At 37.6% G+C, this 26,370-nt stretch overlaps 1 protein-coding gene across 1 annotated transcript in view; it reads left to right on the top strand.

Moving 5' to 3' along the window:
* COL28A1 (collagen type XXVIII alpha 1 chain) overlaps positions 1 to 26,370 on the top strand; it is a 175,474-nt gene that overhangs the window by 14,143 nt on the left and 134,961 nt on the right. Inside the window, exons 6-11 of the mRNA XM_078442134.2 lie at positions 2,580 to 2,633; positions 6,960 to 7,001; positions 11,307 to 11,333; positions 18,097 to 18,141; positions 20,697 to 20,741; positions 21,835 to 21,888. Coding sequence (XP_078298260.2) covers positions 2,580 to 2,633; positions 6,960 to 7,001; positions 11,307 to 11,333; positions 18,097 to 18,141; positions 20,697 to 20,741; positions 21,835 to 21,888 — 267 coding nt within the window. The remainder of the gene's footprint in view (positions 1 to 2,579; positions 2,634 to 6,959; positions 7,002 to 11,306; positions 11,334 to 18,096; positions 18,142 to 20,696; positions 20,742 to 21,834; positions 21,889 to 26,370) is intronic.

The following is a 26,370-nucleotide window of genomic DNA, read 5'->3' as shown; positions in this document are numbered from 1 at the left end:
TGAGGCATTAGAAAGCAGGAGGGTCTTTCCTTTATTTTTTTTCTCCAAAATGTAAGTTAGATATGTTATAGGATAATGTGGCAGCCAGTAGAAGCTGATTTTGGCCAAAGCAAAGGTTTAAACTTCCCCTTCTTATAAAGTCTTCATTTATGTTTATTACACCAAGAGGTTTTCTGGGAAGGTGTACTTGGGATATTCAATTATGTTTTAGAATGAACTGTAAAGAAAATTTACTAGTTGCTGAGCTAATCTGACAATTTTAGTCACTCAAAATTGTTAGAGATTAATGTACCATTTTTTTAACGGAAGTAGAGTTGACACACAATGTTATATTAGCTTCAGGTGTTCAACACCGTGATTCAACAAGTTTATACATGATGCTGTGTTCACCACAAGTGCAGCTACCATCTGTCACTATACAGCACTATTACAATACCATTAATTATATTCCCTATGCTGTAACATACCATGTTTTAATAGAGATAGACATAAAACTATGTCATTTAGCATTTACTGAGTCTCCCTAAAAACTCTCAGAAAAGCCAGCTTTATGGCGGTTGAGAATAGGAAAACAAAACGCCTTTCTGGAACAGGATTGAAGCACTCTCTTCTCTCATATTTTCTTCTTTTTTTTTTTAAATTTTATTATTTTTATTTTATTTTATTATTTTTTTAGATAATTTACATCCAAGTTAGTTAGCATATAGTGCTTTCAGGAGTGATTTCAGGAGTAGATTCCTTAGTGCCCCTTACCCATTTAGCCATCCACCCTCCCACACCCCCTCCAGTAACCCTCCGTTTGTTCTCCGTATTTAAGAGTCTCTTACGTTTTTGTCCCACTCCCTGTTTTTATGTTATTTTTGCTTCCCTTCCTTTATCTTCATCTGTTCTGTGTCTTAAAGTCCTCATATGAGTGAAGTCATAGGATACTTGGCTTTCTCTGACTGACTAATTTCGCTTAGCAAAATACCCTCTAGTTCCATCCTCATAGTTGCAAATGGCAAGATTTCATTCTTTTGATTTCCGAGTAATACCCTATTGTATATATATGCCACATCTTCTTTATCCATTCATCCATCGGTGGACATTTGGGCTCTTTCCATTCTTTGGCTATTGTTGATCGTGCTGCTATAAACATTGGGGTGCATGTGCCCCTTTGAAACAGCACACCTGTAACCCTTGGATAAATACCTAGTAGTGCAATTGCCGGGTCATAAGGTAGTTCTGTTTTTAAATTTTTGAGGAACCCCCAGACTGTTTTCCAGAGTGGATGCACCAGTTTGCGTTCCCACCAGCAGTGCAAAAGAGATCCTCTTTCTCCACATCCCCGCCAATATCTGTTGTTGCCTGAGTTGTTAATGTTAGCCATCTGACAGGTGTGAGGTGGTATCTCATGATGGTTTTGATTTGTATTTCCCTGATGATGAGTGATGCTGAGCATTTTTTCATGTGTCAGGTGGCCATCTGGATATCTTCTTGGAGAAGTGTCTATTCATGCCTTTTGCCCATTTCTTCGCTGGACTATTTGTTTTTTGGTGTTGAGCTGGATAAGTTCTTTATAGATTTTGGATACTAACCCTTTATCTGATATGTCGTTTGTAAATATCTTCTCCCATTCCATTGGTTGCCTTTTAGTTTTGCTGATTGTTTCCTTTGCTGTGCAGAGGTCTTTTATTTTGATGAGGTTCCAATAGTTCATTTTTGCTTTTGCTTCCCTTGCCTCCAGAGACGTGTTGAGTAAGAAGTTGTTGCGGCCAAGGTCAGAGAGGTTTTTGCTTGCTTTCTTTTCAAGGATTTTGACGGCTTCCTGTCTTACATTTAGATCTTTCATCCATTTAGAGTTTGTTTTTGTGTATGGTGTGAGAAAGTGGTCAAGGTTCATTTTTCTACTTGTCTCTGTCCAGTTTTCCCAGCACTACTTTCTGAAGAGACTGTCTTTATTCCACTGGATATTTTTTCTTGCTTTGTCAAAGATTAGTTGGCCACGTGTTTGTGGGTCCATTTCTGGGTTCACTATTCTGTTCCATTGATCTGAGTGTCTCTTTTTGTGCCAGGTCTTTCATCTTTTCTTCTTCTTCTTCTTCTTCTTCTTCTTCTTCTTCTTTTTTAAGTTTCTTTATTTGGAGAGAGAGAGAAAGAGAGAGAGAAGGACAGGGTTAGCGAGAGAGGGAGAGAGAATCCCAAGAAGTTTCCATGCTGCCAGTACAGAGCCCGATATGGGGCTTGATCTCACAAACTGCAAGATCAAGATCTGAGCTGACATCAAGAGTAGGACGTTTAACTGACTGAGCCACCCAGGTTGCCCCTCTTCTCTCATCTTTGAGATTATCCCTTGGATATTAGGGAGAGAGAGACATTGTCCTCTTTTGAGCAAATCTAGAGAATCTACCTCTTCAAGACAGTGTAGTCTTCCTTGTTTCTAGTAAAAGAGAGAATACAGGTAAATCTCTGCTTGGTAGGTTAAGTTTTTTTACAGTCTTCCCTCATTTTATGGGATGAAGCTGATCAGAAATTATTGTAATGTGTAAAAAATGAATATAATGCCTGCTTAATGCAATCATTTTTCCCTTTGCCTTCAGGGTACACATGGAAACCCAGGTATCAAAGGTGAACGAGGACCAAAAGGAAACCCGGTAAATAAATAAACAGCTTTCATTATAAACCAATGTATCTCTTTCTAGATTCATTTAAAGAACAAAACTGAAGAAAACAAAAGAGAACTGTACTATTTGTCACTGCCGGAAATATGATGATTTCTGTGAAGACTACAGGATGTTTACTTCCCATATTATCTGGTTTGTGTTAGCTTGCATTTACAAATTCTAAGTAATATATGACCATTTTAGTTAATAAATCTAGGAAACATAGGGATACTGAACAAATAGAAATTGGTAATTACATAATGGTGACCCAATTAATTTTTACATTGTTCCATGAATTACTAATACATATCCCATATGAAATTGATATTGGCACTTATGTTTTTTATAGATCCATTTTATGTATAACTGACCTATGATAATAATAGAAAAAACAAGTATCTCTTACTCCCAGACCACCTTCAGGCATTTCCCTAGTTCTTTTATTTGTGAGCCCATAAAAAAATATTCTAGGTTAATTTTTTAAAAATCAGATAATATTTCAGATGATGATCTTCCAAGTTCAAGAGTGATGAAAAGAGTCATAGGAGAGATACAACTATGTGAAAATTTATGGCAAAATTCTATATAATGAAAAATAATAATTAAAATGAAGAAGAAAACAGGGAAATATTTGCTTTAAATACAATGGATATTGGGTTAATTTCTATAGTATATAAAGACTTTATAAAACAGATAAGGAAATATCAAACCACTAATAATTAATTGGTAAAAGGAACCAACAATTTTCAAGAAAGGAATTAAAACCAGTAAATAAAGAAGTAGAAGAATATTTATTTTCACTGTATAGTGAATGATACTTAAAAAGAGATAATGAGGTACCCTTCAATATTAATTATTCACATTTTAGAAACTTTGGAGTCCAGGGTTGTTGGTTTGTTTTTGTGTGGAGAGGGGAGCAATTTTCTAGTTCACATAGTTTGGGGTGGGTTTTTTTGTGTATTTCAGATTTTAAAAAATGTCTTTTTTTTTTATAGCAGTTAGCACAGTGATATTAAAATAATAACTAGTGATAGCAATGGGCGGTTTGTTCATTGCAAAGGTAACTTGGCACATTTTGGAAAGCAATTAGGCACTACATAAGATGTATTCAAATACTCAGAATTTAACCCAATAACTGCACTTCTGAAACTATGTTTAGGGAGGTAATGAAAAAGAGAATAAGTTAGATGCATTAAAGTATTTAGATACGTGAAAGCCAATTACTTGCTTGTCAAAGAAAGGGAATGTGAAATCCTCAACAAGATATTAGCCAACTGGATCCAACAATACATTAAAAAAATTATTCACTACGACCAAGTGGGATTTATACCTGGGATGCAGGGTTGGTTCAATAACTGCAAAACAATCAATGTGATTCATCACATCAATAAAAGAAAGGACAAGAACCACACGATCCTCTCAACAGATGCAGAAAAAGCATTTAACAAAATACAGCATTCTTTCTTGATAAAAACCTTGAAGAAAGGAAGGATAGAAGGATCATACCTCAAGATAATAAAGCCATATATGAAAGACCCAACGTTAATATCATCCTCAATGGGAAAAAACTGAGAGCTTTCCCCCTAAGGTCAGGAACAAGACAGGGATGTCTCCTCTCACCACTGTTATTCAACATAGTATTGGAAATCAGCCTCTGCAATCAGACAACACAGAGAATAAAAGGCATCCAAATCAGCCAGAAGGAGGTCAAACTTTCACTCTTCACAGATGACATGATATGCTATATGGAAAACCTAAAAGATTCCACCAAAAAACTGCTATAACTGATTCATGAATTCAGCAAAGTTGCAGGATATAAAATCAATGTTGAGAAATCGGTTGCATTGCTGTACACCAACAATGAAGCAACAGAAAGAGAAATCAAGGAATCGATCCCATTTATAATTGCACCAAAACCCATAAAATACCTAGGAATAAACCTAACCAAAGAGGTGAAAAATCTACACACTGACAACTATAGAAAGCTTATGAAAGAAATTGAAGAATACACACACACACACACACACACACACACACAGGAAAAATATTCCATGCTCCTCAATAGGAAGAACAAATATTGCTAAAATGTCACTACTATCCAAAGCAATGCACATATTCAATGCAATACCTAAAAAATAACACCAGGATTCTTCACTGAGCTAGAACAAACAATCCTAAAATTTGTATGGAACAAGAAAAGACCCTGAATAGCCAAAGCACTCTTGAAAAAAAAAAAAAAAAAAAAAAAAAAAAAGCAGGAGGCATCACAATACTGGACTTCAAGTTGTATTACAAAGCTGTAATCATCAAGACAGTATTGTACTGGCACAAAAAGAGACACTCAGATCAATGGAACAGAATAGTGAACCCAGAAATGGACCCACAAACATGTGGCCAACTAATCTTTGACAAAGCAAGAAAAATATCCAGTGGAATAAAGACAGTCTCTTCAGAAAGTGGTGCTGGGAAAACTGGACAGAGACAAGTAGAAAAATGAACCTTGACCACTTTCTCACACCATACACAAAAACAAACTCTAAATGGATGAAAGATCTAAATGTAAGACAGGAAGCCGTCAAAATCCTTGAAAAGAAAGCAAGCAAAAACCTCTCTGACCTTGGCCGCAACAACTTCTTACTCAACACGTCTCTGGAGGCAAGGGAAGCAAAAGCAAAAATGAACTATTGGAACCTCATCAAAATAAAAGACCTCTGCACAGCAAAGGAAACAATCAGCAAAACTAAAAGGCAACCAATGGAATGGGAGAAGATATTTACAAACGACATATCAGATAAAGGGTTAGTATCCAAAATCTATAAAGAACTTATCCAGCTCAACACCAAAAAACAAATAGTCCAGCGAAGAAATGGGCAAAAGGCATGAATAGACACTTCTCCAAGAAGATATCCAGATGGCCACCTGACACATGAAAAAATGCTCAGCATCACTCATCATCAGGGAAATACAAATCAAAACCATCATGAGATACCACCTCACACCTGTCAGATGGCTAACATTAACAACTCAGGCAACAACAGATATTGGCGGGGATGTGGAGAAAGAGGATCTCTTTTGCACTGCTGGTGGGAACGCAAACTGGTGCATCCACTCTGGAAAACAGTCTGGGGGTTCCTCAAAAATTTAAAAACAGAACTACCTTATGACCCGGCAATTGCACTACTAGGTATTTATCCAAGGGTTACAGGTGTGCTGTTTCAAAGGGGCACATGCACCCCAATGTTTATAGCAGCACGATCAACAATAGCCAAAGAATGGAAAGAGCCCAAATGTCCACCGATGGATGAATGGATAAAGAAGATGTGGCATATATATACAATAGGGTATTACTCGGAAATCAAAAGAATGAAATCTTGCCATTTGCAACTATGAGGATGGAACTAGAGGGTATTTTGCTAAGCGAAATTAGTCAGTCAGAGAAAGCCAAGTATCCTATGACTTCACTCATATGAGGACTTTAAGACACAGAACAGATGAAGATAAAGGAAGGGAAGCAAAAATAACATAAAAACAGGGAGTGGGACAAAAACGTAAGAGACTCTTAAATACGGAGAACAAACGGAGGGTTACTGGAGGGGGTGTGGGAGGGTGGATGGCTAAATGGGTAAGGGGCACTAAGGAATCTACTCCTGAAATCACTCCTGAAAGCACTATATGCTAACTAACTTGGATGAAATTTTAAAAATTAATTAAATTAAAAAAAAGAAAGGGAATGTGAAGAATCCTTGAGCAGCTTTACAACACTCACAACTGTACCTCCTCATCATGTGAGTCCGAAATGATGCCATCGTGTCTTCTTTTTGTTTTGTTAAATACCTGTTTTAAATTTATGTTTACATTTCACTTATTTGGCTTGTAATTTTGTGCCACATCATATATTTTCCTAAGTCTTGCCAAAATCAAGCAATTACTCTTAAGGACATCTTGGAAAACATTCCAAAGCCCCTTGGAGAAAAGCCAGAGTGCCTGGCTCTGATTGGGTACAATGCTGCATTTGAGAACAAGGGCTGTGTTGTTAAACTGAGAAGCAAACCTAGGCCTAAGCTATGAAAATGTATCTGGAGCCTGCACCCTATGCATCTGGCTTCACTCCAAAGGGCAAAGGCTATCTGAACAGCGATTTTCTTCCCTAGACTCCATGGTGAAAATGTCAATGGTGAAGGCCAAAGATTTTTTCCCCACTGGATTAACCTATTAATCTGGGAATTCGGAATAATTTTATTCCGAGCATTTTATTGAGCAATCAGTCACTCTGTAGGGCTGTGGAATTTTGACTGAGTTTTTTTTTCTCCCCCACAGGGTGATGCTCAAAAAGGGGAGCCTGGAGAAAGAGGCCCAGGGGTATGTATGCAAGTGGAATGCTTTCCCCAAAATGTAATCTAGGATGCTAAGGTTCTGTAAATGATCATTTTGCCCCCTGTAGTACAAGTGCAAAAATGACTTACATATACGTGTGCTTTTGATGGCACAGATGGGCAGTCAGACGGATATGGCCTTGGAAATGGAAATATGGGGAGAAAATGTTCTGCTCAACAGGAGTGATGATGACACAGGGTGGTGAAGCACATGACATTCTTGGATACCTAAGTGGGATTTGCGGAAGACTCAACTCAGGAAAATATTTTTCTTTGCTTTTTGTGTTTTTTTAAATATGTTTATTTATTTTTGAGAGAGGGGGAAGGGAAGAGAAAGAGGGAGAGAGAGAATCCCAAGCAGGTTCCACACTGTCAGTGCAGAGCTAGCCGTGTGGCTCAATCTCACGAACCATGAGATCATGAGTGGAGCCAAAATGAAGAGTCAGACATTTAACCAACTAAGCCACCCAGACACCTCTGTTTGTTTGGTTTTTTTCAAATAAAGAATGCATTAAAAATTCTGGGAGCACAGAACTAATAGTCTAAACTATGCTTTTGTAAATCTGATCTGCAGACAAAATAAAAAGCATTCTAGTTGATTTATTATCTCTAAAATTAGAAGATGTTAGAGATTGCCTGAGAAATAATTACAGAAAATTTCTTCTTTTTCATTTTTCTGGGAGTTGTAGTAAAGTTGCAAAGAGCAGAGAAGGGTGTACAGTGAATAAAAAAAGACCATGTCACATTTCTCTTCCTGGCTGTCCCCCTGGCAAAAGCCCAGGAGACAGGCCCAGAGGTTTTAAAAACTTGTCTCTTGGTGTCTTTAATCAACTTTATGAGTAAGTCTAATAGAAAGTTTGATAATCAATGGAAATTCATTCAGATATGTGTGTTGTTCTTTTAGGAAGTATTTGTTAGGTGTTGTCTACATGTAAAGCATATTATTATGTGAAAAGAAATTAAGACAAAGCACTCATGTTTTTTGAAAAGTTTGTTATAGGAGAGATTAAAATATCTAAAATAGCTACAATATTGGTTGCCAAAAGGGAGTCTGGGGGCAGCAAAATGGGTGAATGGGAGTAGGAAGTATAGGCTTCCAGTTATGGAATGAATAAGTCACAGGGATGAAAGGTACCATATAAAAAATATAGTCAACAGTAATGTAAGAACATTGTATGGTGACAGATTGTAGTTACACTTTGTGATGAGCATAGCATAACGTATAGAGAAATTGAATCAGTATGTTGTAGATCTGAATCTAATGCAACATTGTATGTCAACTATACTTTAATTTTTGAAAAAAATAGTTACACCATGAAGCAGAATGTCAAAATACTGTAAAAACTGCATGCACAAATTATTATGGACCTTCAGAGAAGATTGAAGCTATCGGGATGGGTTTTATAGAATGACTTCTGGAGAGTAGGATTGTGACTGGAAAGGATAGAACAGAAAGGTGGAAGGGACAAGCATTCCAGATGGAGAGTGCCATGAGCATCGACCTGAGGGAAGGCTATGGGTTGGAAAATGGTGAGAGGAGGTGCCTAAAGAGGATGTTGGCAGACACAGCTTGAAGGGCAGAGTGGATGTTCCATGCCGACTGTAGATCTGGGCTCTGCTAGGTGAGAGATTGAGATTTCAAATGAAGAGTGCAACCCAAGAGCTGTGTACTTGGAGGATTAATCTGGCATGACTCTCAAGGGGAAACTGAAGTGGGAATAAACAGAAAGAAGGAGTACTTAGAAGAAGGTTTTTTGTTACGGCCTGTCTGAGAACAGGGACATTGGCTAGGGCTGCTCCAGGCAGGATGAAAGCCACTTGCCATATGTGCTTACTGAGCAGCTGAAACACGGCTAGCCTGAACTGAGGTGTGCTGTAGGAGTAAAATACACAATGAATTTGGATGACTTAGTGCCAAAGAACATGTAAAATATCTCATGAATAATTTTTATATTGGCCAAATGTTGGAAACCCTTGTATTTCAGACCTAGAGAGATCAGTAAAATATATTATTAAAAATTAATTTCACCTGTTGTCATTTTCTTAATGTGGCTATTAGGGAATTAAATCACATTCAATTGGATAGAATGGGGCCACAGTGATGACAGAATAGAGAAGAAGAGAACATTGTGAGAACCATAGAAGGCAAGAAGAATAGGCTGTGGGGACTGACACTGACTCATATAGTCAACAAATATGTATTGAGCACTTGGTATATGCTGGGCCCTTCTTTAGGTGCTGGGGATACAGTGAACAAGATTGATAGTTCCAGTTTTATACAGTGTGCTAGCAGGGTGAGCAATCAACAGACCAACAAATGAATGAGATTTCATCAATGAGATGTGTTCTTGACCTATAAAACCAGGTCATACGTGAGGCGCCTGGGTGGCTCAGTTGGTTAAGCATCCAACTTTGGCTTAGGTCATGATCTCACGGTTTGTGTGTTTGAGCCCTGCGTCGGACTCTGTGCTGACAGCTCGGAGCCTGGAGCCTGGAGCCTGCTTCGGATTCTGTCTCCCTCTCCCTCTGCCCCTCCCCCACGCATACTCTGTCTCTGTCCCTGTCTCTCTCTCAAGAATAAATAAACATTTAAAAAAATAAATAAATAAAACCAGGTGATGAGGATGTTCTAAGCAGAAGGAGCAGTCGGTACAAAGACTCTTGCGTGGGAACAAGCTTGTAGGCTGAAGAAATGGAAATAAAGCCAAAACTTGGCAAAGAGTGGTGGTAGACAGGTTATGGAGCTAAGCAGGAGTGGGTCACAGAGGATCCTGCTGGCTGGGGGGAGGGGGAAGGACAGTAGAAAGGACAGACTTAAAACTAAATGCAGTGACAGCTGTTGGAGAATTTTAACTGGTTGGATTCAAGGAATGTAAGGGGCAAGTAGAGAGAAAAGATAAACTTTTGATTTTGTGTGATTTGAAATATAATGGCACCACTAATACAAACAGGAAACAAATTTGGCAGACCAATGAGTGCAGTTTTGGATATCTTAAATTTGAATACTTTTAAACTAGTAATTAAGATGTCAAGGAAGGAAGAAAGAAAGGAAGGCAGGAAGGCAGGAGGGAAGGAAGGAAACTGATAGCAATCAAACAATAAATTGACCAGAGAGTTCAGAAAGAAAAACAGGGGAAAAAAAGAGTATAATATAAAAAAGTAAGGTTTCTGCTGCAAACATGAATTGTTTTAATAAAGTACCCCAATTTAACTCTCTATAATGTGGCCTTTAATTTTAAGCACAATACTAAAACCTAAACCCTTTATGCTAATAAACATATCTAAGAAGAACTAAAATGCAGCATAACAATACTTTTGACTGTAGTTCTATTTTTAGTTTCAATTTCCCAGTGACCACTCATTTGGAGAGAAGTGTTATTTCCTTCCCGAAGTTTTCCTTTTTTTTGCCTTTTGTTAAAAAAAGTCATACAAAACAATAGTTTGTCATCTGACACATGTAACTGTGATAATAGCTTGTTTCTCCATCAGTTTCTCTGGCTCATTTAAAATATAACTTATAATTTTATTTTCATACTTAAAAGCTATTGTTGTATGAAAAAGACATAAAGTCCTATATGGAAAAGTCTTGCTCTTGCTTAAAGTTGTTAATTTCCTAGTTCACTTAATATTCAGAATCATATTACTTCGAGGGCTCACAAGCAGGGACACAATGGAGGAGGTTGTGCAGGATTCCCAGGAGTGACACAGAAGAGGAGTTGGCCCCATAGTTAGCATGAGATAAAATATAGTGCCTTAAAGGCCACCGTCTCATTAGGGTTGATAAAGGAACCATGCATTTCATTGATGTTCCATATTCGAGACCGAATTTGAAAGAAGGACCGTAATGGATATAAATATTTACATACATTGTAAAGGCCATTATCTCAGCTCATTTTCAAAGCCAATTTCTCTAACAGTCTCTGTGAAACATTCTCAGCTATGATAGTTCATAGTTTAAAAGTCAATATAACAATTTTGAATGGAGCATTGTAGGTCGTCCCTTTTATAAGTTTCAGTGTATAGTTTCTCCTTCAGCTTTGGGCCAAATGGTAAGAAATTGGGTTTGAAAAAAATATGTGGAACTGAAAATAGAATGTAATAAAGGGGAAAATGGGTTCTTTTCTTCTCCCCGGAGAAGTAAAATAGCTTACATTTCTGTGTGTGGTCTTATTTTCCTTGACTGTACAGATGTGTTTTTTTATACTTTGTAAATGAAAAACATCAAATACTTCCTCCAACTATGTCTTCTAATATGTTTTACTCTTTCTTTCTTTTTTTCTTTTGTAACTAGGGAATCCCTGGGTACAAAGGTGAAAAGGTAAGTTGGTAACAATGAATAGATAGGCCAGGATTTCAGAGAGAAAAACAGAAGCATAACTGTATTTACATGCTTAATAAAAGTTGTTTTCCTTTATTTTCCTAAGTCTAGGTTCCCTAATTCCCAAGTATACTCTTAAGTCTGTAAACATAAAATAATAATAAACTTCAGGTACGGAGATGTGTTGGAAGGGGTGAAAGGCATCCTAAGATTCCTGAGATTAGGATCCAGCCTCTCTCAGCTCTGCAAACACGAGGACCCCTATTTACCAGCCATGTAGCACAGACTAAAAGTTCCAAATAAAAATGGATGCGGCAATACTTCAGTTAGGTTGCTACTTTGGTGCTTAACTTCCTATGAAAGCTAGACACCAAAACCTAGACATCAAATGCTCTTGTAGAAGCAAGAGGATTTATTCTGGTTAGGCAATAAGGAACCTCTTCATACAGTGAGGCATCTGGGTGGAGCTTGCAAGGGGAATAAATTTGACAAACCAACAGAAGTTATGGGCTGGTAGACTATTTTATGATTCTTTACAAATTAGAAAGTTAGCAAAGTGGATGGGGGCTCAAGAACCATGTTGACAGTTGTTCATGGTTCATTCATAGATTTTTTAAAATTATTTATTTATTTATTTTTGAGAGAGAGAGAGAGAGAGAGAGAGAGCGCGCACAAGCAGGGGAGGGGCAGAAAGTGAGGAAGACACAGAATCTGAAGCAGGTTCCAGCCTCTGAACTGTCAGCACAGAGCCGGGTGCAGGGCTGGAACTCAGGAACTGTGACTCAGATCATGACCTGAGCCCAGGTCGGATGCTTAACCAACTGAGCCACCCAAGCGCCCCAAGCGCTCATTCATAGATTAATGTCACAGTTCTATCACCAGATGTTCTATCTGAAAATAGAGCGTGTCCTCGTTCATCCTGTCTACAGCCCTCAGACCTAGGGCAAGAGGTCTTTCTCTGGGTCTCGAAAGGCCATCTGACCCCGAAGGATCCAGGAAGCTACAGGGCATGAGGCTTATGCCCCCTTAAACCTGGACCACACTTTAGGTAACCAAGACCCCAGAAGTCCCTGCAAAATGGCCTGAGCCTACTTTGAAGGCAGATACAAACATCTTTCCTTTGTCCATCTTTTCCCCAGGCCTGAGGGGAAACAAAATGCAAGTTGGTTTTGGGGCTGGAAGGGGCCCTGGTGGGAGGTTCACTGTATTGCATTGCCTGGGGCACCTTCTTGTGCATTTGTTCCTCCTCTCCTGGGAGGAACCAGAGGTGGGGAGAGGCCAAGTAGGAGCTGGTCTGTAGGCTGTGGGCATGGGGTGGTACTAGCACTTGGACCTCTAAGGAATACCACAGTTCTTTCATTTTTATTCCTATTGATACTTGTCAAAAAAGGAAGCTAGAACATTACTAGGTTGGTTATTAGCTTATTTATAACTTTCAGCTGTTTAGATACATGGTACGTAGGCCTCTGCTTGCAGTGTTGCCCTGGGCCCTGCAAATATTAGAGGTGAGTCTCTATACAGGCAAATAAATCTGTCCCCAGTCACTAGAAATGTTAAGTGTTTGTTTCTTCATCCATATAGAGCTGGATTAATATAGGCCTCCTAATTTACAGGGTGGTTGGAGAAGCAAATGGAATAATGGATGTGACAGTGTCTTATAAGCTGTTTGCTGGTCGATAAAATGCAAGGTGCTATTATGAAGAGGCAGGGAACAAATGATAAATAGGAAATTTAAGAAAATTTCATGATTGTAAAATTGTCCTATGTATAGTTGAAGAAAATTATACAGGTCCCCCATCTTGATTTATAATATGAGCTACTCATCAACACTAAATATATATACATACACACACACACACGCGCGCGCGTGCATAAACACACACTATATAGTACATATAGTGCTATGTATATATACTATATATATATTATATAGCATATAGTATACTACAAATATAGTATATATGTGTGTGTTTATATATTTATATATATGAAAAGACTCATTTTAACCTTCTGGGAAATTATAGAATCACTGGTGGAGCTCTCATTTGGAAAATATAAGTTGTCAGGGTAGAGTGACCCTGAACCATTGACATTCAAACCAGAATTTCACCAGGAACAGCAGCATCAGAAATCAGAGGCTGGGAACAGAGCTAATCTGTTCATAGCTTTCTGAAGCACTTGCTCTGTGAAATTGTAATTGTGGCCATTCCACAGGGATTACTGAGCCCACCAAAAAAGAAAACGCCTTTACAAAGGCGAATAACAGGAGTACAATATTTTCGTTGATGGAAGTCTGCCCCCAAAACAAATGCTGTTCCTCAGGACCTATAGCTAACAAATCTGTCTGGACAAATGGAATGTGAATTCTGGCCAAAAGAATTTTGAGTGTATTTATGGTACTTTTCTGTTTTATATTTTGGTGGTTGACTCATTTTATTCCCATCCAACATTATTAAATTAATTGCTTTCTAATTGACTCTTCAAGAGTGAGTTTCCATTTGCATTCAGAAATAAATGTTCAACTTGTTCTAAGTGAAAGCTCAGTTTTTCCTGGGTCAGTCTGACTCACAATATGATGTGGAGAGAGAACAGATTGTTTTTGAACAGAGGCATAGCTGGATCTAGGAATTGTACCTCCCTCTTTCTTGCCAGCGACACCCCATGTAGTACTCTAGGCTAGTGGAAAGTATCTTGCAGACCATGGTGGTATGCCTTGTTCAGTTTTGAGAGGCTGATGACCATGGACTTGGGAATCTAACAGACTCGAGCTTGTGGTCACGGGCAAACTATTTAATCCTTCGGAGTCTCCTTTTCCTCATCTATGAATGGAGATCTCTCTCTCTCTCTCTAATCTAATCTGCTGTGGGGATTAGCAGTAATGTAAAGGTTTGGACTTTGGATCCATAATTGGTGGTTACAATGGTTATTTCCCTTCTTAGAGTGGAGCTATTCAAAGTGTGGTCTGTATGCTGGCTGTCAACCTGTGAAATGCTTGATGGTATTTTGTCATGACATAAAGATTGCACCAGAATATAAACCCACTATATCACTAAACACACTGTTTAGTTCAGTTGACATTCATTTTTCACAGCATGACTTCTTTAATGAAGGAAGCAGGGCACTGATCATTGTAGTGCAAGTTTCTTATGTCACTGTGAGGTGGCATTTTGAGAAGCATGCTTACAGCACATGGATGATAAAGCAGTGGTGAGGGCACTGGACTAGGAGCCACTGGCTAGCATGTGCATTTAAGTAATTCATTTAACTTCTCCAGCTGAGTTGCCATATCTTAAAAATATGAATGGCTTTTAAGGAATAGAGTCAGTGATATTGTAACAGCATCGTATGGTGACAGATGGTAGCTTCACTTGCGGTGAACATTGCCTAGTGTATAGAGAAGTTGAATCACTATGTTGTACACCTGAAATTAATGTAACACGGTGTGTCAATTATGCTCAAATAAAACATTTTTATTTGACTTTATTCTATTTTTAATTTAAATCCAAGTTAGTTAACATATGGTGTAATAATAATTTCAGGAATAGAATTTAGTGATTCATCACTTACATGTAACACTCAGTGCTCATCCCAACAAGTGTCCTCCTCAGTGCCCCTTGCCCATTTACCCATCCCCCTACCCACCTCCTCTCCAGCAACCTTCAGTTTGTACTCTGTATTTAAGAGTCTCTTATGATTTGTTTCCCTCTCTGTTTTTATATTATTTTTGCTTCCCTTCCCTTATGTTCATCTGTTTTGTATCTTAAATTCCACATAGGAGTGAAATCATATGGTATTTATCTTTCTCTAACTTATTTCACTTAGTATAATACACTCTTGTTCCATCCACGTTGTTACAAATGGCAAGTTTTCATTCTTTTTGATTGCCGAGTAATATTCCGTTGTATATATAACACATCTTCTTTATCCATTCATCAGTTGGTGGGCATTTGGGCTCTTTCCTTACTTTGGCTATTGTCAATAGTGCTACTATAAACGTTGGGGTTCATGTGCCCCTTCGAATCAGCACTCGTGTATCCTTTGGATAAATAGCTAGTAGTGCAATTGCTGGGTCATAGGGTACTTCTATTTTTAATTTTTTGAGGAACCTCCATACTGTTTTCCAGAGTGGCTGCACCAGTTTCCATTCCTACCTCCAGTGCAAAAGCGTTCCTCTTTCTCCGTAACCTCACCAATATCTGTTGTTGCCTGAGTTGTTAATGTTAGCCATTCTGACAGGTGTCAGAGGTGGAATCTCATTGTGGTTTTGATTTGCCACATCAGCCCTGATGCTGAGTGATGTTGAGCATTTTTTTCATGTGTCTTTTAGCCATATGGATGTCTTCTTTGGAAAAGTGTCTATTCATGTTTTTTGCTCATTTTTTGGGTGTTGTTTTTTTTGGATGTCGCGTTTGATAAGTTCTTTATAGATTTTGGATACTAACCCTTTATCTGATATGTCGTTTGCAAATATCTTCTCCCATTCCATCTGTTGCCTTTTAGTTTTACTGACTGTTTCCTTTGCTATGCAGAAGATTTTTTTTATCTTGATGAGGTCCCAATAGTTCATTTTTCTCTTATTTCCCTTGCCTCTGAAGACATGTCAAGTAAGAAGTCGCTGCGGCCAAGGTCAAAGAAGTTTTTGCTTGTTTTCTCCTGTAGGATTTTAATGGCTTTCTGTCTTACATTTAGGTCTTTCATCCATTTTGAGTTTATTTTTGTGTATGGTGTAAGAAAGTGGTCCAGGTTCATTCTTCTGCATGTCATTGTCCAGTTTTTCCAACACCATTTGCTGAAGAAACTGTCTTTTTTTCCATTGGATATTCTTTCCTGCTTTGTCAAAGATTAGTTGGCCATACATTTGTAGGTCCATTTCTGGGTTCTTTATTCTGTTCCACTGATCCGAGTGTCTGTTTTTGTGCCGTAACATACTGTCTTGATGATTACAACCTTGTAATACAGCATGAAGTCTGGAACTATGATGCCTCCACCTTTGGTTTTCTTTTTCTAATTTATTTTTAAGGTTTATTTATTTTTGAAAGAGAGGGTGGGGAGGAGCAGAGAGAGAGAGAGAGAGAGAGACGCAGAATCTGAATGAGGCTCCAGGCTCCAGGCTTCAACCTATCAGCACAGAGCCTGACATAGGGCTCAAACTCACAAACAGTGAGGTCATGACCTGAGCCTAAGTCAGACACTTAACTGACTAAGCCACCCAGGTGCCCCAGTTTTCTTTTTCAGCATTGCTTTGGCTATTTGGGTCTTTTCTGGTTCCATACAAATTTTAGGATTATTTATGCTAGCTCTGTGAAGAATCCTGGTGTTATTTTGAGAGGGATTGCATTGCATATGTAGATTGCTTTGGGTAGCATTGACATTTTAACAATATTTGTTCTTCCAATCCATGGGCATGGAATGCTTTTCCATTTTTTGTGTCTTCTGCAATCTTTTTAATGTGTTTTATAATGTTCAGTGTGTAGATTTTTCACCTCTTTGGTTAGGTTTATTCCTAAGTATTTTATGGGTTTTGGTGCAATTGTACATGGGACCGATTCCTTGATTTCTCTTTCTGCTGCTTCATTATTGGTGTATAGAAATGCAACTGATTTCTATACATTGATTTAATATCCTGCAACTTTGCTGAATTCATGGATCAGTTCTCACAGTTTTTTGGTGGAGTCTTTTAGATTTTCCACACAGAGTATCACGTTGTCGCAAAGAGTGTTAGTTTGACTTCCTCCTTGCCGATGTGGGTGCCTTTTATTTCTTTGTGTTGTCTGATTGCTGAGGCTCATATAAAAAAAATTTTAAATCAATTGCTTTGAGGCTCAGATAAAAGCATGAAAGCACTTGAAAATTTTAACTTTAGCTGTTTTTCTAATTGCCTTTGATACATTTTAGTTCTAATTATGCAAAGTCTTAGAAGTCTGATACAATGGATTAGTATTCAGAGGTCCCAATTCTCATTCTACATGAGCAAGGTACTTAACCTTCTGAATCAAAAATTCTCAGTCTGTAAAATTGGGCTAATAATATCTGTGTCAGACAGTTAATGTCAGCTTACCTGAGATAATGTCTGCTAAATAAAATTAATCATAAACTGTAAAGCACAATTTAAATGTTAGTTCTTTTTCCATTAATATGCCAGGAAAGGCAGGGCAGTAGAGTGTGTTGGAAATATATGGCATTCTTGCCACCATGCCCGTCCCCAGCAGACCTTGCTAATTCTTCCTGGCTCCTTTCCCCACCAAGCCATGATGTGGTCTCAGGACCTTTCTCTCACAGTTCTCTGGGCAAACACTACTAATTGATCAAAGCTGGTACTCAGGGTGGAGTATAGTGTGGCAAAAATAGGGACTCTGAATCAGAGCTGCTTATTTGAGGAAAGTTATCTGGGTGAACTTAAGTTTTCTCATCTATAAAATACAACTGTAAAACTGATCTCATTGAGCTGTAATGTGGATTCACTTAAATCACAAAGAGCATATGGTGGATACTCGGTAAACCTTAGTTTCTTTCCTTTAAATGTCATCTCCCTTTCAAAAATGTCAAACCTTACTAGGTGGTATCACTGATTTGATTCTGTCAAGTGGAAGATGACTCATGGATAAAATTTTTCAGAGTGTAATGCCCAAATAACCCACAGGATTGAGGATAAAATTGTGTAAAACCCATCAGAGTGCTTATGTCATAAGAAAACTTTTTAAAACATCCTAACCCCAAACGACTGCAAAGTTCTTCTTATTTGTTTCATTTCTTTATTTTTTAGGGTGAAAATGGAGAATGTGGAAAACCAGGAATAAAAGGTGACAAAGTAAGGAACATGTTTTTAAAATGCTAACAGCTGGGATCCCTTTGGGCTGAGTTTCCCTAAGAGGAAATTCCTGGGATGCATTACCTTGCTCTCACTCCTGGAGTCGGAAAGCTACTGGCTCAATTTTCACGTCTGTAAAACATGAAGCAGAAAACAAAACTATACCTAACTTTACTTAATGGAGCCTCCACATATCTTTCATATGGATCTTTAAGACGGTGCTTTGTGGCTCCCTAACCTTTGAGGCTAGGCCTATGGAATTTTATGGCAAAAAAGGATAATTTAACCAGTAAAGTCAGTTCAAGCTCCAGTTGGGTCTTTGCATCTGGAATTGTTTTCCAGATATAAACACTGACAACAAGCACTTTCCAAAATAGAGTGAAGAACTCTATGGAATAAGTTAATGAAATAGTTATAAATAATGTGGGAGAACTAGGCATAGATAGGGGATTGAAATTTTGAAACTGCAGTACGCCACAGGCAATTGGGTGGGTATTAACCTTTCGTTAAAAAATAAATATGAATAAAGTATTTAAAATGGAGACAATATTAAATGGGTCAGAAATATACAGACAGTACATTTGAAACTTAATGACAAAGCATCCAAAAATGTACAGAGTAAAAATAGTTTTCATTATAGTGAAGAACTATTAACAGCATGCTACCAAGATACTCAACTCATTCAATATCTGTATTTTAATTATGGGAGAGAGTCAAGGAGAAAAAATGAGGCAGAAGGTGAAAAGCAGAGAATAAGATGATGACACTGGCCTATGTAACTAAGCACTTTAAATAGCTTGAGACTTTTGTGAAAGCTTTTAAAGTACTGTAGAGTTAAAGGCCAGGTGGATCTGAAAAAAAATGTAGGCTTGATAATTATCTCTGGGCAAAATGAAAACTGTAGTAATGAATGGATTCTGCCTGGAGGGTAATTGAAAATGGGAGGTGGACACAGACTTGAAAATACAGAAGGGGACAGAGAAGAACAAAAATGAAAGTTAAACAGTAACTGTTGAAAACTGTTTGAAATGAGAACGGTTGATAAAGAGCTAATCATCATACTTCATTGACTAAGATGCCAGGGGTTGTGAAATGCCCTATTCTGTGCCAAAAAGAAAGAAAAAGTGCTGCCAATTACAAACAGAAGATGCAATTGATTATAAGACGTATCTTGATATTAGAGATGTAAAGATCTGAAAAAAAAATGCATGTCTAGAGTCAATGAAATACAGCATCCTTGACATGAAGAGTTCATATAAGTTCTTAAGTCAGACTATAAAGAACATGAAGAGACACGAGAGAGGAACTATAAATGGGTAATAAGTGAAAAAAACCCAATACATCAGCGATCAGAGAAGTGAAATTAACACATTAAAATATTATTTCACCTATCAAATTAGCAAACACTGGGATAATATACAATACTCAGCATTGATGGGGGTGTCTGTTAAGGTGGAGATGCACTTTCTCTACTCAGGTAGTAAGAATGGAAATCTGAGCAAACTATGGAGGGAAGCTTTGCTTTTTCTTCCCATGTATTGGTGTGAGACACAAAAGAGAGCGAGAGAGCCTTGAATGTGTTCATCATCTCTGTGTCTGTCATCCTCTTCCAGGACATTACCTTCAGGAATCTTTCAGAAGTTGGACATGACTTATAAACAAAGATATTCATTATAATATTATTTAAAATAATAATCATCAGAAACAATTTAAATGCCAAAACTAGGGAAATAAGTAAATTATAATAGGTACATATTCTTGATTATTTTTCCATTTACTAAGAGTTTTTAATTACATGGAAAAATATTTTTGATATAATGGAAGACCAAATAAGTAGGACACAAGATTGTATACACACTCGAATCAATTATTTGAAGAAAAATATTCTATATGCCTAAAATGTTAATAGCAGTTGCTTCTGTGTGATTTTTTTCTGTTTCTTTACTTTTTTCCTTTAATTGCCAAGGTGTGTCTATTGTGAACAGGTTATATTTTGCTAAGCAGAAAAATGAAAATCTGAGAAAAGAGAGACTAGACTATACTATATTCTCATAAAAATAAATTTCAAAGGGTTTCCTAGTTATGGAACATATTGAAATATCTTCTATTAGAGAGTATTGAGTATAAACAGTGTTTTGTCAAGTTGCATGTCTTGAAGATGGGCAAAAGAGTGATCTAGACATTGGGGAAACTCACCAAATTGTTAATTTAACTGATTTTGCCTTGTTGGAAAGAAACAATATTCCACCAACTGTACTTTTTCTAAGGAATTGTAAGGAATAAATTGTTTGCTCTGACCAAAATTTCAATATACAGGTGAAGGACTTACATCTAAAACTGTTTTCGTGGAGTTTACTGAAGGAAAATCTGACCTCAAATTGGCTTATTATTTTGGATCATTTTGTTGACAATGTATCAGTTTGCTTTGCTGTTTGGATAAAGTGGGAAGATTGGCCATCACTGAGAACACATTCTTTTCTCTTCTACCTAAAATAAAATCATTGCATTTTGAAGATGGATACTTAGAGCAACTTACCATTAATTTTATTCCACAGGGATCCTTAGGGCCGTATGGACCAAAGGGACCCAGAGGACTTCAGGTAAGGAGGCTAAACCAAATCTACATCTGAATTAGAATCACCTAGGAAGCTTTAAAAATCTGTTTGCCCATTTGCTCCCTCTGCCAATTCAATTAGAATGTCTAGGGATTGGAGCCAGGCATCAGTAGTTTTAAAGATCCCCAGGTGATTTCAATGTGCAACAAAGTTTGGAAATCACTGCCCTAATGTTTTGAATGACTAATTCAGGCTCCCCAAAGATAGGTACCAGCAGGTGAGTTTACTTAGTAGAGGGATAGAAGTTTAAAAATTCGAGTCTAGGAAGATGAGTGAAGTCAAAGCAGTTAAAAGAAGCATGTAACTATTTTTGCTTTGCTAGTATAATATAGTTGGAAGAACTATGCATTTTATCTAATTACACTATGTGTAATTTAGATACAGTACTTAATATTCAAAAACATGGAATGCTCATTATAAGTACTTAATGTTCAATAGCATGGAAAAGATTCTGAAGGCATTTATTTAAGTTAGACATATTCCATGGATTTCAGAAAATAATTTAGATCAGTTTTTTCCGAGTCTGGGGACTTGCCCAGTCAAAAGTTTTCGTTGGGGGGGAGGATGTATGTATATGAAGAGTTCATTTATGTATTTCAAAAAGTCTACTGAAAATTGTAACTTGGCCCAAGATTTCCCAGACAGCATCTAATTAACCATCAACTCCTTTGCTCTGGCCTGGAATTGTGTCAGCACAGGGCAGTAACTCTGGTTATCACAGGGTCATTGGAAGCTCCAACTTCCAGTTATAAATGCCTTAGCTATTTAAAAAAGTTGCTCATTCAAAATTCTTTAAGAAGGGTGTTCAGCACAGGGATAAGGTTGGAAACAGGCTTAGAAAGCAAACACCTCATTAATAAATGTTTGTTCTCAGCTTAAGTATACTATTTTAGAAGCTGCCTATTTGACAGGAGGAATTTTATCTCATTCCATTTCTCAGTCACATTTAACCCTAACTTAACTCTGAGATATTTAGTCTGACTTCTAAATTCAGGATCTCTAGGGACCTTAATGAATAATTCCTTCTTGGTTGGCCTTTTATATATAGAACTAATTGTTGGTTTTCACCTCGGAGCAGGGCATTAGTGGACCTCCAGGGGATCCAGGCCCGAAGGGATTTCAAGGCAATAAGGTAATCATACCCTTTGAGTAAAGACAGGCAGAGTGCCTTTCCCCCGGTGAGCTATAGTAATTTATGTTTTTATTAAGCAGAAGTCAATGGACTCCTTGAGGATGTATCTTTGGCAATACATAATAACCTGCAGGTATATACACAGAATCATGTTCAAGTACATGCAGGAAGTCAGTGGCATGACTTTATCATTTATTATTATGTTATTCAGAGGGGCATTATTAAATACAAGCCATTATTCAAAATCTTTGCAGTATTTCCATCTTTCTCCTGCCCTATAGTCATTTTATGGTTCACTAGAAACTGAGAAGTAGTAACAAATAACCAATTCAAATCATTCTATTTCCCCATACATGATGTCAACTCAATATATAGTTTATAAGAGTAGGAAATTTGTGACTGTCATGACAACAAAGATTGAGCTTTTAAAAATTATTACAGGGGTGTAATCTCAACCGTCAGTACCATGCTTGTAATGGCATTCCACGGATCAGCAAGACAGATGGGGAGGGATCGAATAAGAGCCAAATAGAACCAAAAGATGCTACGGCTGGGATCTTTAAAAGACCTTGATACAAGGCTCTGTTTTGCAATGAAAGTGGCCATTAATTTGCTGAATACAAGCTTTTTAGTACCTTTTAAACTTCTCAATGCTTAGTAAATTTCATGGATATAGTAAATATCCAATAAACAGTGTCAGTGACTAGAGATCTGTGGAATTCGTGGCAGTAATAACAGCAGAAGGTGCCATCCTCAATGGACCCTAGATAAAGCCAATCTTTTAAGGGTACTATCAAATTTAAGCTGTGGGGAGCAGCTGGGATACTTGAGTGTTCTTTTTCCAGAGAGAGGAAAGAGAGTGACAAGTATAGTATTTTTAATGAGATAACAACAATGTGTGATTTCCCAGGCCACTTTTAATTGGCAAATTAAAATAGAATGAGTTTCTCAGCAGGAGTGTGCTTAAGCTTCATCTGGGGAAACTGCCTTTTCCAGTCCTTGCCTATGATTAATTCTCTCTGGGGAAAAGAAATGTATCTCTTGAATACTGAGTAGAAGTTTTTATAAAATTGCTTTGGCAGTAGATAAAATCCTGCAGCAAGAATAAAAAACATTTTGACAGTCCACACTTATTTCTAGGATTCTTTGGTTACCTAAGATGATCATTTTCATGCTTGGGAAAAAGAGGCTTCAAATCAGGTATCAGTGCTGGAGTCTGCAACTGTGATAGAATTACAGAATGTTTGAGCCACCAGGTACATTAGGAGATCATACTAGCCCAAGGTTTTCATTCTGGAAAATGAGAAGTGAAGTCCAGATATCAAATGGCTTGCCTGAGGCAGAGACACAGCCAGACTCATCAGCTCTGGGGAGTGCCCATGCAGGACTGAGGACAGTGCATGTAGTTTTGGGAGATGCTTAGTGGCAGTCCCTAAAAAGGTGTCATCATTTGCTCACTTACTTCTCTTTATGTCTCATAAATTACGATTTCAGTTTTTGTTTTAACATAAATTTATTGAAACAGAATATAACTTTTAATTTCACCAGTGCATTAATTCTCATAAAGAATAAATACAGTTGAGTGTTTAGGGGAGCTTGTAATGCTCTGATGTAATAACACTTCATGCTTGACTTTCTCATCATCATAAAAGGAGTAGTTTTTCCAAAAGTATTTGAGGACTTCATGAGTTTTCCAAGGTCCTCTCTTTAAAACATTTTTTTTAATTGTGGTAAAGGATACGTGACATAAAATTACCACTGGGATTTAGTCACAAAATTCACTGCCAGGTGAATACATGAAGTTCATTGCCAATTGAAAAGATGTCAATTTCTAGAGAATGTTCTGGATTGCTAGGGGCAAGTGAGGTAGTAGTGAGTTTTTCTTTTTCCTTGTGGTTTATGGTCACAAATTTAGTGGTCTCTTAACTCTTAAGAGTCTCTTAACTCTTTCTTCAAGACTATTACTAATTCCTACTTCTCTTTGGATCTGTCAATAGAGATGCATGTTGCATTGATCATTAAATTTTTAAAAATTTTATACATTTATTTGTGTATTATCTTAAAAGTCAGGTTTCAGGGAATAATTTCGTCTTGTGTCTCAAAATGTACTTCTAAATCTTAAAGACTTAATATACTATATTTTCCTCAATCTGGAAATAATGTTATGTTTATAATGACACTTCTTTTCATCTATTACCATTTTATCACAAAATGTTTTTAAGAAATTGCTATTGCAATTTGTGCAGAAAAACTCTAAAATCCAGTAATTCTGTATTTTCTAATGGGCACTGGAAGGATTATTTATTTTGAAACTTCTATAATAATCAATAACAGGGGTGCCTGGGTGGCTCAGTTGATTGAGCGTCTGACTTCAGCTCAGGTCATGATCTCGTGGTCCGTGAGTTTGAGCCCCGTGTTGGGCTCTGTGTTGACAGCTCAGAGCCTGGAGCCTACTTCAGATTTAGCGTCTCCCTTGCTCTCTGCCCCTCTCCCACTTGTGCTCTCTCTCTCAAAAATAAACAAACGTTTAAAAAAAATAATCAATAACACTTAGTGTATATTTACTACATACAGATATATAGTTCTTTATTTATTTTGACAGAGAGAGAACACATGTGGGAGGGGGAGAGAGAGAGAGAGAGAGAGAGAGAGAGAGAGAGAGAGAGAATACCAAGCAGGATCCACACTATGAGTACAGAGCCCAGTGTGGGAGTTGAACTCATGAACTGTGAGATCATGACCTGAGCCAAAGCCAAGAGTTGGACACTTAACTGACTGAGCCACCAGCCACCCCAACAGATATATAGTTCTAATTATTCATGTAACATAATACCACCCTTTAAGGCATGATCTAGTCTTACCCCATGGTATAGATTAGGCTATTCAGGCACAGAGAGTTTAGTAATGGGTCCACATCTACATAGTTAATAAGGGAAAGAGCCAGGATTCAAACCCAGCCAGTATGCTCTGAACCAACATATTGTATTTGTCTCCTTAGGAACATTGCTGAATTTCCTCAATAGTTGACCTGAAATAAATGCATTTGTTTGGACAGTATGGAAATTGCATCTGTCCCTCTTCTCATGTACTCTGGCTGGAAACACCAGTCTGTTTGTTGAGAGGTGTATTTCTATTTGATTATAATGTTCATCTGAAAGTACAGGAAGAGAAGGAAGGTAATCACATGGGAAAAAGAAACCAGGGATGTGCATTTTCAAATATTTTGTCTCTTAGGGGACCTTAAAATAAAAACCCTCAGATTTGTAACATTTGCAAAGATTACATATGAATTTCTACATGGGGCCTCTATATATCTTTGAATTTATGAATGGTCTCTGTCATGAGCTATAGTCCCATTTTATTGCTCTAGTAGTTGATGTTCTTCATCAAGTGGTTTGCGGAAAGGTGGTCAAAGAACAGAAGGAAAAAATAGCATGTGATAAATCAAGGAAAAACGTGATTCTGGCCCAGTTTCATGAATCATTTCTGTCATTAATATTTCCACATGTAAAGTAGCTCCTATTCTTGTTGCTTTGAAACAAAACAGATGTTTCTCAGAATGAAGCTGTGGCTCTGAGGCCACCTCAGCCTCCCCCATATATGGAGGTCATGCAATGGCATTCAGAAAAACAACATCCTGTCAGTCTCCAAAATCAGTATTATAATCACACAAGCGCCTGAGAAGCCTTATCCCTAGGACCAAATGGAAAATGCTATTTTCTGGAGAGAGCTATGCTCCGGAGAGAGCGCTGTGCTTTTTCTGAGTAAAAATTGAGTACCTAAGAGCCCTACACCAACATCAAATGGCTATTGTGATGGCTTAGATTGCAATCCCTTCTGTCCATAGAATGGGCCCTCTAATAACTAGAAAAAAAATGGCTCAAGATTGGCAGGCCTTTCAATTCACAGAGAACAAATTACAAAATCAGTTTTATATAAATAAACACAGTAGAATACTGGGTGTGTCAAACCCACATTAGGTAATTTTTGCCATTTCTTGATGTCTTTCTGATGTTATTTTTGAAGGGTATTTCCTTCTCAAGTTTCATGTATATTGGCTCTTTCCAAGACCCTCTTTGTGCTCCTGGGAGGAATGACTGCCCACTGTGGCATGAACAGAAAATAGCTTGTGACAAGCTGACATATCCTAGTCCTAGAGCTTCAGTGCTAAGGCCAAAAGAGCACTAGGAAATATCCCTGATGTACTTTCCCACATCAAAGTACCACACATTAATCCTCAAACAATGAAAAATACCATGAGATTATATTATATACTAATTTATCTTAATGGATGAATTATCTCCCTTCTCTTAACCTCTTCCATTGTTTTACTCTAGGACATTCATCTATTTCCTGCAGGGTTTTTCTCCACTAAGATTTTTCCTCTTGTGCTACACTCAAGTGTAGGAAACACAAAGTCCTTTTATATACGAGACTTTGTCTTAACCCACTTTTACTTCTGAGATGTTATGAAAACCCACA

The sequence above is a fragment of the Panthera onca genome, chromosome A2, assembly GCF_046562875.1.
Source record: "Panthera onca isolate mPanOnc1 chromosome A2, mPanOnc1 haplotype 2, whole genome shotgun sequence".
NCBI lineage: Eukaryota > Metazoa > Chordata > Mammalia > Carnivora > Felidae > Panthera > Panthera onca.
The sequence above is the reverse complement of the archived record's forward strand: the minus strand, read 5'-3'. Positions and strand labels throughout refer to the sequence as shown.